This window comes from Rhinoderma darwinii, chromosome 11 (genome assembly GCF_050947455.1).
Source record: "Rhinoderma darwinii isolate aRhiDar2 chromosome 11, aRhiDar2.hap1, whole genome shotgun sequence".
Taxonomy (NCBI): domain Eukaryota; kingdom Metazoa; phylum Chordata; class Amphibia; order Anura; family Rhinodermatidae; genus Rhinoderma; species Rhinoderma darwinii.
In genome coordinates this window covers 9,865,059-9,881,114 of record NC_134697.1, presented here as the reverse complement: position 1 = coordinate 9,881,114, position 16,056 = coordinate 9,865,059, and the positions used below count along the sequence as shown (strand labels likewise).

At 37.9% G+C, this 16,056-nt stretch overlaps 1 protein-coding gene across 1 annotated transcript in view; it reads left to right on the top strand.

The window, feature by feature from the left end:
• The window catches only part of LOC142664007 (rap1 GTPase-activating protein 1-like), a 62,273-nt gene that overhangs the window by 34,885 nt on the left and 11,332 nt on the right, over positions 1 to 16,056 (top strand). The window contains exons 13-14 of the mRNA XM_075842887.1: positions 1,721 to 1,876; positions 3,146 to 3,217. Of these exons, the coding sequence (XP_075699002.1) occupies positions 1,721 to 1,876; positions 3,146 to 3,217 (228 nt within the window). The remainder of the gene's footprint in view (positions 1 to 1,720; positions 1,877 to 3,145; positions 3,218 to 16,056) is intronic.

Here is a 16,056-nt window from a genome sequence, read left to right as displayed (position 1 = left end):
TTGTTTGTTTGTTGGTTTGTTTGTTGGTTTGTTTGTTTGTTGGTTTGTTTATTAGACTTTTTATTTATTTTATTTCTCTTATTCTTTTTAATCCTTTTTTTATTTTATTTTTTATTCTTTTTTATTTTTCTCTCCCCTCCCCATGCAATATTTTCCAGGGTTTTAGGGGATGACTGTTGATTTTCCAGCATTGACTTTTGGGATAGTGTCTGTACCACATAATATTTTGTTTAATATAATGTTAACTCAGAACACTTTCTTTGTTTTTTTTTTGTTATGTAGTATGAAATATTTTGTTATTTAAATCAACAGCAATAAAAACTTATATAAAAAAAAACATAAACAAAAAGAAAACATTTCCCTGGTTAATAGGGTCTCGTCCTAACCAGAATGACTCTGTCATCACTGATTGGATCGTGTCAAACTATTTAAGGTCACGCCCAATTTCCTCTCTTCTGTAACATCCTCTTCCTTGTGTAATGACTCCTCCCCTTCTGTTTCCTGTTATGTGTGCGGCATCTTCCTCTTTCCTGTACCCTTTATCATTCTTCCTCTTCCACGTCCTGTAGTAACATCCTCCTCCTCTTCTCCCCTGGTCTCGGTTACATGTCACTCTTGTCCCATATAATATCCTGCTCTTCCATTGACCTGTCCCCTTTAACGTCCCACTTTTTATCTTCGGTGTCCTTTGTAACAACAGCCTCTTCTACTTAGTTAATAAGGTTGGAAAAAACACTGGTCCATCATGTCCAACCTATAATCCTACAGTGCTGATCCAGTGGAAGGCAAAAAAAACTCTATTGAGGTAGAAGATTTTTTTTCCTGACTTTCAAATATGACAATCAGAATAAATCCCTGGTTCACCGACCCATTTCCAGTAATCTAGTAAATATAACTTGTAATATTATTATACTCAAGAAAGGCATTAAGGCTCCTGTTAAGCTTTTTCAACAAATTAACCATCACAGCACCCCTTGGCAGAGAGTTCCATAGTGTCACTGCTCTTACAGTAAAGAATCCCCTTCTGTTTGTGTAGAAACCTTGGTTGCCTTCCTCTGCTCCAGCTTTGTCATTCTTATACGCAGGTGGCCAAAATATTACACAACGCTCCATGTGTGGTCTTACTAGGGATTTTGTATAGAAGTAAAACTATGTTCTTGTCATGTGCATCTGTTCCTTTTTTTGATGCATTCCATGATTTTGTTTGGCTTGACAGCAGCTACCTGACACTGGTTGCTACAGTTCAGTTTACTGTCCACCACTATCCCCAAGTCCCTGTCAGTGGCAGCGTTAACTGCTGCTTTACCATTTAATACATAATTCTAGAATTTGTTTTCCCCACCCAAGTGCATAACCTTACATTTATCGACTTCATTTGTCATTTCTCCGTCCACGCCTCCCGCTTCCCCCAAATCCCTCTGTAACATTATATTATATTCTCTTCTGTGTTGACTACTTTACAGTTAAGTATCATCTGCAAATACTGAAATTATACTCTGCAAGCCCTCTACAAGGTCATTAATAAACATATTGAAACGATGAGGGCTCAATACTGCCCCCTGTGGTCCCCCACTGGTAACTGACGCAGGAGACATGCTAGTCTTCTTCCTTGTATTGTGATTGTCTTGTCATCCAGTGATCGAGTCTCAGTTGACTTGTGTTTGACCATCATCTCCACCACAATACATTAAATATAGAACATTGAACTGTCAACTTTCAGCTCCAGAGGAAACGTCACATTGGAAATGACATAGTGTCCCTGGTCTATCAGGACGATGGCTCCGTCTTCTCACCCGATATCATCTCATCCCATTTCCTTCACTGCTATATCGTGGTCCAGTCCTGCCCAAGCCACAGTGGTGACACCCTGTACAAGGTAGGACTCCTTTATAATGCCATATACAAATCCATACCATCAATATGTGCTTGTACCAGACATAGCGCCACCATTGCCCATGTGCTGTGCCTGGTATAGCATCTTACGGTCAACTCAGCCCTATTCACTTTTGTAGGGCTAAAGTGTAATACCAGACTCACCGTATGGACAATGGTGGCGCTGTGTCTAGTCAAAGCAGAAGGTCCCACAGTCATCCACTGAGCACCGTTGACCTTTGTTGTTTTAATCAGTGAGGGTCCCAGCAGTTAGACCTGCACCAATCCTAGGGATATGTCATCAATCACTATTAATTAGTATGAAACTCCTTCAATTTGCATCCAGAGGCATTTCACACGGTTGCACGGCTTGTAACAAGATTGAGCACTGGTTATTACTAGGATCCTCTACATGTAAAAAAAAACAAAACGTTTTTTCCTTTCACTGACAGCAAGCAGAGATTCTGAAAAAGTGAGGAATTGAAAAAATGATGTCAGAAAGCTCTTAAACTTTTTCACAATGACTAAAGAGGTTCTCTACGTTCTCTGAATCCCTTCGCCATGACCCGCTCCATCAGGCGCCTAAGTCGGTATAGCACCGGAGTCTCCCTTTAAGATTAAAACAGTTGAACTTTCCATTGAGGTTAACAAATGCATCCAGACATAAGAGTGAGCCGAAGAATAATCTCCTATTACTGCGCAAGCATAATACACCCCCGAGTCTCCTTACTCTAATGCAACCTTCCTATAGACTAATGCAAATACATCTCATAACACTTCTAATTATATATTTATAACTTACAAAGACCATAGAGGACCTAAAGAAGTACATAAATAGTGCTAAAACTCCCCGCATGTCACTCCCTTAAAGGGGTTTCCCCACAATTAACATTTATCACCTATCCCCATGATAGGTGATCAATATATGATCGCTGCGATCCCAGCGATCCTAGTGATCATACATTTATCACCTATCCTGTGGATATGTAATAAATGTAAATTGTGGGGAAATCCCTTTAAGAGTCCAAGAAGCTGAGATATGAGGAGCTGTTTGACGGTCGTCACAGACACAAAGGGGAGCAATAAGGTCACCAGGGGTGTAAAGCAGCTCTGCTGGATGAGAACCCCAACATACAGCTCCCTATATCTCAGCTTCCTGGACCTGTGTGGGTAACTAGGGTTATTCCTGAATTATTTTTGAGTAAGGCTTTGCATGCGTTGCAGATGAAGATTTGCATTTGCAGTGAGTGAACAACTATTATTTTCCATGCAGGTTTCTGTCACTGCCCGGGATGACGTTCCTGGATTTGGACCCACTCTGCCAAACCCAGCAGTGTTCCAAAAGGTGCGTGGATAGTTTCATTATCTGATCACCAAAAGTAAGGTAAAAGGTAATTGACCCGAAAAATGGAACGGGGACACCATAAAAACCTACTCTAGTGCTTGTCCTTTCTTCAAAACCATTATAGTAGAGAAGTACAGCGTGACCCTCGGGCCAGTTGTCCCCTCCCTTTTTGCTAATATTCTTGAACCCTGTTCAGGCTCACACCACTAATGACAAATGGGCCTGGGGTCAACCTGTTTTGGGTCCCACAGCAGCTGTAGGGGCTGCCACAAGGATATATAGGCCCTTGCTTCTGCTGGATACTCTAAGGAAAGAAAAGATAGAGAGCATAAACTAAAGTGCAAATTTTCTTCTCCATAAGTGATTGCTGATGACTCTGGCTATTAAATCTGACCATAGACCCGGTCAATGGTCCAATGAGGATGCTATATCAATAGTGCAGGGGGGGCTAACTCATGTCTCACGTTTCTTGTCATTCAGTTATCTCTCAAGCTGCAGCTATATTGATTTTTACTGAAAACCAAGCAGTAGGAGAAGTAAGCTACTTCCTCCCTACTTCCCATGATTCCTTGTTTTGAATTTTTCCAAAGAAATGTGTAAAGTTATAGGCTTAAAATGAGTGTGAATGCACACACCTTATCGATGAATAAATAAACATTGGGCCACTAAAACAAAATTATCTTTCACACTTAGCAATACGGTCAAGCATGTCTCAACACAGAGAGAAAGATAAGAGTTATTTTATTTAAATTGGCTGCCAGGGAGACCTGAGAGAGAGGAGATCCTCTGAGTGACCGGGTGACAGAGAGATTAGACCCAGGAGAGTTAATATGGCTGACAATGGCAGATTGCTACTTCCTGTCCCTGGGCTATCAGACAGCTACTTCCTGCTCCTGAGCTATCAGACAGCTACTTCCTGCTCCTGAGCTATAAGACAGCTACTTCCTGTCCCTGAGCTATCAGACAGCTAGTTCCTCTCCCTGAGCTATCAGACAGCTAGTTCCTCTCCCTGAGCTATCAGACAGCTACTTCCTGACCCTGAGCTATCAGACAGCTACTTCCTGTCCCTGAGCTATCAGACAGCTACTCATTGTTCCTGAAACTAAAGGCAGGAGAACACGTGAGCATAAAAAGTCTGCACACAGTTATGTAAAAGGAGTCAGCACAGACGAATTACCGCCATATGTCTTCTCACCTAACAACAGTCTAGAACTCTCAGGAAAGTATACTCTACTTTGCAACTTTATTAAAAATGGGATGTAAACAAAGCGTCCTGCCTGCTCCTCCTTGTGTGAATCATTATTACGGGACGACAATCAGACTGGTTTTCTTAATGAGAGAGAAAATTACATTTTATATAAAACAATCTCTGTTGGGCTCGGAAGGAATCTTGCCTGATTGTTGCTTGGCTGCCAGATCATCCATTAAAAACTAGAAGCTTATAAAATATGCACAATGAGCGGCTCCACCACAACAAGTGCAGCCACGAGGTCCATGGCCGCATTATTTTCCAGGACTGAGGGGGTTGGTATTTGTCCAGACGGCATGCTCGGTGCAGAGTCAAATTTGCTGCAATCTACATTATATCAGGTTGGGGCTGTGACCTTTATGATCAGTGGAAGTTCAATCACTGGGAACCTCCACAATCCTGACCAGCCATCTGACCCCCAAAAACTGACCAGGTATCTTGACCCCAAAAAACTGCCCAGGTATTGTGCACAGAACTGCGATAAAGTCTCATTGAACCGATGTTGCGCTGTGCGGAGAAAAAGCCCTATGGTCAGCAGCCCATTAACTCCAAGGGATCGTTTGGGGTCCTATGGGATCCCTACTGAAGGGGCTTTCCTGCCATAGTAAAGGATGGCATGCTATCACTTAATATGTATAACTCTTCCCTCCATATACCTGGGCGACAATCAATTTTATTTCCATTCGCCACTAGATGGCAGTATCGCTGTATTACAGCTTTGTCCTGTGCTGACAACCACTAGATGGCAGTGTCACCATGTAATATTCTCATGTTCACATATATTAAGTTACAATCAATTATTTAGCAAGTGCTTTTCTCTGAATAAAACATTTTCTCCATTCGTTATACTGGCAGAGTCAGAACAGAGGGCAGCAAATACCGAGCAAATACCGAGCAATGATTCATAACTTAATTTGAAATGCCAGCTTGTAGATATTACTGAATACATTATCCATAGCGTATTGGTTACTGAATCATCAGATAACTGAGTCTAGGATTCCGTAGGCCGGGGGGATGTTTCGTGCCCTGTGTAGTGATTGCAATGACAGAACTTAGAAATTCCGTCTTTTTTTTTTTCTTCTTCACCATTTCAATACCTTGATAGAGACAATTCATTAAAAAATGTTATGGCCCTGACATTTGTGACATCTCCTAGGTCAGGTAGGTCCTCCACCCACACTAAACAATCTCTAATCCTCCTCATTGCCACAATATGTGGTTCAGAACTGCTACCACCTAGATGCCCCTCTGCCCTCAACCCATAACAATATGACCTGACTCCTCTGAGATCTGGTTCTTTATGCCAGGACCTTCACTACTTGGACCCTTGTACACATCATAGTGCTGGTTGTAGCACTCTCTAATCCCACTGTAGTTGCATTATTTGTACACTGCATGGCGCTATTATAATCTTGCTGTATGGCAGTATTAAGTGGGCGCTGTATGGTATTATTCTTTGTTCATTGTATGTTATTGTGTTGGCACTGTATGGTATTATTCTTTGTTCACTGTATGTTATTGTGTGGGCGCTGTATGGTATTATTCTTTGTTCATTGTATGTTATTGTGTTGGCACTGTATGGTATTACTCTTTGTTCATTGTATGTTATTGTGTGGGCACAGTATGGTATTATTCTTTGTTCATTGTATGTTATTGTGTGGGCGCTGTATGGTATTATTCTTTGTTCATTGTATGTTATTGTGTGGGCGCTGTATGGTATTATTCTTTGTTCATTGTATGTTATTGTGTGGGCGCTGTATGGTATTACTCTTTGTTCATTGTATGTTATTGTGTGGGCACTGTATGGTATTATTCTTTGTTCATTGTATGTTATTGTGTGGGCACTGTATGGTATTACTCTTTGTTCATTGTATGTTATTGTGTGGGCGCTGTATGGTATTACTCTTTGTTCATTGTATGTTATTGTGTGGGCACTGTATGGTATTATTCTTTGTTCATTGTATGTTATTGTGTGGGCGCTGTATGGTATTATTCTTTGTTCATTGTATGTTATTGTGTGGGCACTGTATGGTATTACTCTTTGTTCACTGTATGTTATTGTGTGGGCACTGTATGGTATTATTCTTTGTTCATTGTATGTTATTGTGTGGGCGCTGTATGGTATTATTCTTTGTTCATTGTATGTTATTGTGTGGGCGCTGTATGGTATTACTCTTTGTTCATTGTATGTTATTGTGTGGGCACTGTATGGTATTATTCTTTGTTCATTGTATGTTATTGTGTGGGCGCTGTATGGTATTATTCTTTGTTCATTGTATGTTATTGTGTGGGCACTGTATGGTATTATTCTTTGTTCATTGTATGTTATTGTGTTGGCACTGTATGGTATTACTCTTTGTTCATTGTATGTTATTGTGTGGGCACTGTATGGTATTATTCTTTGTTCATTGTATGTTATTGTGTGGGCGCTGTATGGTATTATTCTTTGTTCATTGTATGTTATTGTGTGGGCGCTGTATGGTATTATTCTTTGTTCAGTGTATGTTATTGTGTGGGCGCTGTATGGTATTATTCTTTGTTCACTGTATGTTATTGTGTGGGCGCTGTATGGTATTATTCTTTGTTCACTGTATGTTATTGTGTGGGCGCTGTATGGTATTATTCTTTGTTCATTGTATGTTATTGTGTGGGCACTGTATGGTAGTATTCTTTGTTCATTGTATGTTATTGTGTGGGCGCTGTATGGTATTATTCTTTGTTCATTGTATGTTATTGTGTGGGCACTGTATGGTATTATTCTTTGTTCATTGTATGTTATTGTGTGGGCACTGTATGGTATTATTCTTTGTTCACTGTATGTTATTGTGTGGGCGCTGTATGGTATTACTCTTTGTTCACTGTATGTTATTGTGTGGGCGCTGTATGGTATTACTCTTTGTTCATTGTATGTTATTGTGTGGGCGCTGTATGGTATTACTCTTTGTTCATTGTATGTTATTGTGTGGGCACTGTATGGTATTATTCTTTGTTCATTGTATGTTATTGTGTGGGCACTGTATGGTATTACTCTTTGTTCATTGTATGTTATTGTGTGGGCGCTGCATGGTATTATTCTTTGTTCATTGTATGTTATTGTGTGGGCGCTGTATGGTAGTATTCTTTGTTCATTGTATGTTATTACTTGGGCACTGTATGGTATTATTCTTTGTTCATTGTATGTTATTGTGTGGGCGCTGTATGGTATTATTCTTTGTTCACTGTATGTTATTGTGTGGGCGCTGTATGGTATTATTCTTTGTTCATTGTATGTTATTGTGTGGGCGCTGTATGGTAGTATTCTTTGTTCATTGTATGTTATTGTGTGGGCACTGTATGGTATTATTCTTTGTTCACTGTATGTTATTGTGTGGGCGCTGTATGGTATTATTCTTTGTTCATTGTATGTTATTGTGTGGGCGCTGTATGGTATTCTTTGTTCATTGTATGTTATTGTGTGGGCGCTGTATGGTATTATTCTTTGTTCACTGTATGTTATTGTGTGGGCACTGTATGGTATTACTCTTTGTTCATTGTATGTTATTGTGTGGGCACTGTATGGTATTATTCTTTGTTCATTGTATGTTATTGTGTGGGTGCTGTATGGTATTCTTTGTTCATTGTATGTTATTGTGTGGGCATTGTATGGTATTATTCTTTGTTCATTGTATGTTATTGTGTGGGCGCTGTATGGTATTATTCTTTGTTCACTGTATGTTATTGTGTGGGCATTGTATGGTATTATTCTTTGTTCATTGTATGTTATTGTGTGGGCGCTGTATGGTATTATTCTTTGTTCACTGTATGTTATTGTGTGGGCGCTGTATGGTAGTATTCTTTGTTCATTGTATGTTATTGTGTGGGCACTGTATGGTATTATTCTTTGTTCATTGTATGTTATTGTGTGGGCACTATATGGTAGTATTCTTTGTTCATTGTATGTTATTGTGTGGGCACTGTATGGTATTATTCTTTGTTCATTGTATGTTATTGTGTGGGCACTGTATGGTATTATTCTTTGTTCATTGTATGTTATTGTGTGGGCACTGTATGGTAGTATTCTTTGTTCATTGTATGTTATTGTGTGGGCACTGTATGGTAGTATTCTTTGTACATTGTATATTATTGTGTGGGCACTGTATGGTATTATTCTTTGTTCACTGTATGTTATTGTGTGGGCGCTGTATGGTATTACTCTTTGTTCACTGTATGTTATTGTGTGGGCGCTGTATGGTATTATTCTTTGTTCATTGTATGTTATTGTGTGGGCACTGTATGGTATTACTCTTTGTTCATTGTATGTTATTGTGTGGGCGCTGTATGGTATTATTCTTTGTTCATTGTATGTTATTGTGTGGGCGCTGTATGGTATTATTCTTTGTTCACTGTATGTTATTGTGTGGGCGCTGTATGGTAGTATTCTTTGTTCATTGTATGTTATTACTTGGGCACTGTATGGTATTATTCTTTGTTCATTGTATGTTATTGTGTGGGCGCTGTATGGTATTATTCTTTGTTCACTGTATGTTATTGTGTGGGCGCTGTATGGTATTATTCTTTGTTCATTGTATGTTATTGTGTGGGCGCTGTATGGTAGTATTCTTTGTTCATTGTATGTTATTGTGTGGGCACTGTATGGTATTATTCTTTGTTCACTGTATGTTATTGTGTGGGCGCTGTATGGTATTATTCTTTGTTCATTGTATGTTATTGTGTGGGCGCTGTATGGTATTCTTTGTTCATTGTATGTTATTGTGTGGGCGCTGTATGGTATTATTCTTTGTTCATTGTATGTGATTGTGTGGGCACTGTATGGTATTACTCTTTGTTCACTGTATGTTATTGTGTGGGCGCTGTATGGTAGTATTCTTTGTTCATTGTATGTGATTGTGTGGGCACTGTATGGTATTACTCTTTGTTCATTGTATGTTATTGTGTGGGCACAGTATGGTATTATTCTTTGTTCATTGTATGTTATTGTGTGGGCGCTGTATGGTATTATTCTTTGTTCATTGTATGTTATTGTGTGGGCGCTGTATGGTAGTATTCTTTGTTAATTGTATGTTATTGTGTGGGCACTGTATGGTATTACTCTTTGTTCATTGTATGTTATTGTGTGGGCGCTGTATGGTATTACTCTTTGTTCATTGTATGTTATTGTGTGGGCACTGTATGGTATTATTCTTTGTTCATTGTATGTTATTGTGTGGGCACTGTATGGTATTACTCTTTGTTCATTGTATGTTATTGTGTGGGCGCTGTATGGTATTACTCTTTGTTCATTGTATGTTATTGTGTGGGCACTGTATGGTATTATTCTTTGTTCATTGTATGTTATTGTGTGGGCGCTGTATGGTATTATTCTTTGTTCATTGTATGTTATTGTGTGGGCACTGTATGGTATTACTCTTTGTTCACTGTATGTTATTGTGTGGGCACTGTATGGTATTATTCTTTGTTCATTGTATGTTATTGTGTGGGCGCTGTATGGTATTATTCTTTGTTCATTGTATGTTATTGTGTGGGCGCTGTATGGTATTATTCTTTGTTCATTGTATGTTATTGTGTGGGCGCTGTATGGTATTATTCTTTGTTCATTGTATGTTATTGTGTGGGCACTGTATGGTATTATTCTTTGTTCATTGTATGTTATTGTGTTGGCACTGTATGGTATTACTCTTTGTTCATTGTATGTTATTGTGTGGGCACTGTATGGTATTATTCTTTGTTCATTGTATGTTATTGTGTGGGCGCTGTATGGTATAATTCTTTGTTCATTGTATGTTATTGTGTGGGCGCTGTATGGTATTATTCTTTGTTCATTGTATGTTATTGTGTGGGCGCTGTATGGTATTATTCTTTGTTCACTGTATGTTATTGTGTGGGCGCTGTATGGTATTATTCTTTGTTCACTGTATGTTATTGTGTGGGCGCTGTATGGTATTATTCTTTGTTCATTGTATGTTATTGTGTGGGCACTGTATGGTAGTATTCTTTGTTCATTGTATGTTATTGTGTGGGCACTGTATGGTAGTATTCTTTGTACATTGTATATTATTGTGTGGGCACTGTATGGTATTATTCTTTGTTCACTGTATGTTATTGTGTGGGCGCTGTATGGTATTACTCTTTGTTCACTGTATGTTATTGTGTGGGCGCTGTATGGTATTATTCTTTGTTCATTGTATGTTATTGTGTGGGTACTGTATGGTATTACTCTTTGTTCATTGTATGTTATTGTGTGGGCGCTGTATGGTATTATTCTTTGTTCATTGTATGTTATTGTGTGGGCGCTGTATGGTATTATTCTTTGTTCACTGTATGTTATTGTGTGGGCGCTGTATGGTAGTATTCTTTGTTCATTGTATGTTATTACTTGGGCACTGTATGGTATTATTCTTTGTTCATTGTATGTTATTGTGTGGGCGCTGTATGGTATTATTCTTTGTTCACTGTATGTTATTGTGTGGGCGCTGTATGGTATTATTCTTTGTTCATTGTATGTTATTGTGTGGGCGCTGTATGGTAGTATTCTTTGTTCATTGTATGTTATTGTGTGGGCACTGTATGGTATTATTCTTTGTTCACTGTATGTTATTGTGTGGGCGCTGTATGGTATTATTCTTTGTTCATTGTATGTTATTGTGTGGGCGCTGTATGGTATTCTTTGTTCATTGTATGTTATTGTGTGGGCGCTGTATGGTATTATTCTTTGTTCATTGTATGTGATTGTGTGGGCACTGTATGGTATTACTCTTTGTTCACTGTATGTTATTGTGTGGGCGCTGTATGGTAGTATTCTTTGTTCATTGTATGTGATTGTGTGGGCACTGTATGGTATTACTCTTTGTTCACTGTATGTTATTGTGTGGGCGCTGTATGGTAGTATTCTTTGTTCATTATATGTGATTGTGTGGGCGCTGTATGGTATTATTCTTTGTTCATTGTATAATATTGTGTGGGCGCTGTATGGTAGTATTCTTTGTTCATTGTATGTTATTGCGTGGGCGCTGTATGGTATTATTCTTTGTTCATTGTATGTTATTGTGTGGGCGCTGTATGGTAGTATTCTTTGTTCACTGTATGTTATTGTGTTGGCACTGTATGGTATTATTCTTTGTTCATTGTATGTTATTGTGTGGGCGCTGTATGGTATTCTTTGTTCATTGTATGTTATTGTGTGGGCGCTGTATGGTAGTATTCTTTGTTCACTGTATGTTATTGTGTGGGCGCTGTATGGTATTATTCTTTGTTCATTGTATGTTATTGTGTGGGCGCTGTATGGTATTATTCTTTTTTCATTGTATGTTATTGTGTGGGCACTGTATGGTATTATTCTTTGTTCATTGTATGTTATTGTGTGGGCACTGTATGGTAGTATTCTTTGTTCATTGTATGTTATTGTGTGGGCACTGTATGGTAGTATTCTTTGTTCATTGTATGTTATTGTGTGGGCACTGTATCGTATTATTCTTTGTTCATTGTATGTTATTGTGTGGGCGCTGTATGGTATTATTCTTTGTTCATTGTATTTTATTGTGTGGGCACTGTATGGTAGTATTCTTTGTTCATTGTATGTTATTGTGTGGGCACTGTATGGTATTACTCTTTGTTCATTGTATGTTATTGTGTGGGCGCTGTATGGTATTATTCTTTGTTCATTGTATGTTATTGTGTGGGCACTGTATCGTATTATTCTTTGTTCATTGTATGTTATTGTGTGGGCGCTGTATGGTATTCTTTGTTCATTGTATGTTATTGTGTGGGCACTGTATGGTATTATTCTTTGTTCATTGTATGTTATTGTGTGGGCGCTGTATGGTATTCTTTATTCATTGTATGTTATTGTGTGGGCACTGTATGGTAGTATTCTTTGTTCATTGTATGTGATTGTGTGGGCGCTGTATGGTATTATTCTTTGTTCATTGTATAATATTGTGTGGGCGCTGTATGGTAGTATTCTTTGTTCATTGTATGTTATTGTGTGGGCGCTGTATGGTATTATTCTTTGTTCATTGTATGTTATTGTGTGGGCGCTGTATGGTATTATTCTTTGTTCACTGTATGTTATTGTGTGGGCGCTGTATGGTAGTATTCTTTGTTCATTGTATGTTATTGTGTGGGCACTGTATGGTATTATTCTTTGTTCATTGTATGTTATTGTGTGGGCGCTGTATGGTAGTATTCTTTGTTCACTGTATGTTATTGTGTGGGCGCTGTATGGTAGTATTCTTTGTTCACTGTATGTTATTGTGTTGGCACTGTATGGTATTATTCTTTGTTCATTGTATGTTATTGTGTGGGCGCTGTATGGTATTCTTTGTTCATTGTATGTTATTGTGTGGGCGCTGTATGGTAGTATTCTTTGTTCACTGTATGTTATTGTGTGGGCGCTGTATGGTATTACTCTTTGTTCATTGTATGTTATTGTGTGGGCGCTGTATGGTATTATTCTTTGTTCATTGTATGTTATTGTGTGGGCGCTGTATGGTATTATTCTTTGTTCATTGTATGTTATTGTGTGGGCACTGTATGGTATTATTCTTTGTTCATTGTATGTTATTGTGTGGGCACTGTATGGTATTATTCTTTGTTCACTGTATGTTATTGTGTGGGCACTGTATGGTATTATTCTTTGTTCATTGTATGTTATTGTGTGGGCGCTGTATGGTATTATTCTTTGTTCATTGTATGTTATTGTGTGGGCGCTGTATGGTATTCTTTGTTCATTGTATGTTATTGTGTGGGCACTGTATGGTATTACTCTTTGTTCATTGTATGTTATTGTGTGGGCACTGTATGGTATTATTCTTTGTTCATTGTATGTTATTGTGTGGGCGCTGTATGGTATTATTCTTTGTTCATTGTATGTTATTGTGTGGGCGCTGTATGGTAGTATTCTTTGTTCATTGTATGTTATTGTGTGGGCACTGTATGGTATTACTCTTTGTTCATTGTATGTTATTGTGTGGGCGCTGTATGGTATTATTCTTTGTTCACTGTATGTTATTGTGTGGGCACTGTATGGTATTACTCTTTGTTCATTGTATGTTATTGTGTGGGCACTGTATGGTATTATTCTTTGTTCATTGTATGTTATTGTGTGGGTGCTGTATGGTATTCTTTGTTCATTGTATGTTATTGTGTGGGCATTGTATGGTATTATTCTTTGTTCATTGTATGTTATTGTGTGGGCGCTGTATGGTATTATTCTTTGTTCACTGTATGTTATTGTGTGGGCATTGTATGGTATTATTCTTTGTTCATTGTATGTTATTGTGTGGGCGCTGTATGGTATTATTCTTTGTTCACTGTATGTTATTGTGTGGGCGCTGTATGGTAGTATTCTTTGTTCATTGTATGTTATTGTGTGGGCACTGTATGGTATTATTCTTTGTTCATTGTATGTTATTGTGTGGGCACTGTATGGTAGTATTCTTTGTTCATTGTATGTTATTGTGTGGGCACTGTATGGTATTATTCTTTGTTCATTGTATGTTATTGTGTGGGCGCTGTATGGTATTATTCTTTGTTCATTGTATGTTATTGTGTGGGCACTGTATGTTATTATTCTTTGTTCACTGTATGTTATTGTGTGGGCGCTGTATGGTATTCTTTGTTCATTGTATGTTATTGTGTGGGCACTGTATGGTATTATTCTTTGTTCACTGTATGTTATTGTGTGGGCACTGTATGGTATTATTCTTTGTTCACTGTATGTTATTGTGTGGGCACTGTATGGTATTATTCTTTGTTCACTGTATGTTATTGTGTTGGCACTGTATGGTATTATTCTTTGTTCATTGTATTTTATTGTGTGGGCACTGTATGTTATTATTCTTTGTTCATTGTATGTTATTGTGTTGGCACTGTATGGTATTACTCTTTGTTCACTGTATGTTATTGTGTGGGCGCTGTATGGTATTATTCTTTGTTCATTGTATGTTATTGTGTGGGCACTGTATGGTATTACTCTTTGTTCACTGTATGTTATTGTGTTTGCACTGTATGGTATTACTCTTTGTTCACTGTATGTTATTGTGTTTGCACTGTATGGTATTATTCTTTGTTCATTGTATGTTATTGTGTGGGCACTGTATGGTATTACTCTTTGTTCACTGTATGTTATTGTGTTTGCACTGTATGGTATTATTCTTTGTTCATTGTATGTTATTGTGTGGGCACTGTATGGTATTACTCTTTGTTCACTGTATGTTATTGTGTTTGCACTGTATGGTATTACTCTTTGTTCACTGTATGTTATTGTGTGGGCACTGTATGGTATTACTCTTTGTTCACTGTATGTTATTGTGTTTGCACTGTATGGTATTACTCTTTGTTCATTGTATGTTATTGTGTGGGCACTGTATGGTATTACTCTTTGTTCATTGTATGTTATTGTGTGGGCGCTGTATGGTATTATTCTTTGTTCATTGTATGTTATTGTGTTGGCGCTGTATGGTATTATTCTTTGTTCACTGTATGTTATTGTGTGGGCGCTGTATGGTATTATTCTTTATTCACTGTATGTTATTGTGTGGGCACTGTATGGTATTATTATTTGTTCACTGTATGTTATTGTGTGGGCACTGTATGGTAGTATTCTTTGTTCACTGTATGTTATTGTGTGGGCGCTGTATGGTATTATTCTTTGTTCATTGTATGTTATTGTGTGGGCGCTGTATGGTATTATTCTTTGTTCATTGTATGTTATTGTGTGGGCGCTGTATGGTATTATTCTTTGTTCATTGTATGTTATTGTGTGGGCACTGTATGGTATTACTCTTTGTTCACTGTATGTTATTGTGTGGGCGCTGTATGGTATTATTCTTTGTTCATTGTATGTTATTGTGTAGGCGCTGTATGGTAGTATTCTTTGTTCATTGTATGTTATTGTGTGGGCACTGTATGGTAGTATTCTTTGTTCATTGTATGTTATTGTGTGTGCGCTGTATGGTATTACTCTTTGTTCATTGTATGTTATTGTGTGGGCATTGTATGGTAGTATTCTTTGTTCACTGTATGTTATTGTGTGGGCACAGTATGGTAGTATTCTTTGTTCATTGTATGTTATTGTGTGGGCACTGTATGGTATTATTCTTTGTTCATTGTATGTTATTGTGTGGGCACTGTATGGTAGTATTCTTTGTTCATTGTATGTTATTGTGTGGGCACTGTATGGTATTACTCTTTGTTCACTGTATGTTATTGTGTGGGCGCTGTATGGTATTACTCTTTTTTCATTGTATGTTATTGTGTGGGCATTGTATGGTATTACTCTTTGTTCACTGTATGTTATTGTGTGGGCGCTGTATGGTATTCTTTGTTCATTGTATGTTATTGTGTGGGCACTGTATGGTATTATTCTTTGTTCATTGTATGTTATTGTGTGGGCACTGTATGGTAGTATTCTTTGTTCATTGTATGTTATTGTGTGGGCACTGTATGGTATTATTCTTTGTTCACTGTATGTTATTGTGTTTGCACTGTATGGTATTACTCTTTGTTCACTGTATGTTATTGTGTTTGCACTGTATGGTATTATTCTTTGTTCATTGTATGTTATTGTGTGGGCACTGTATGGTATTACTCT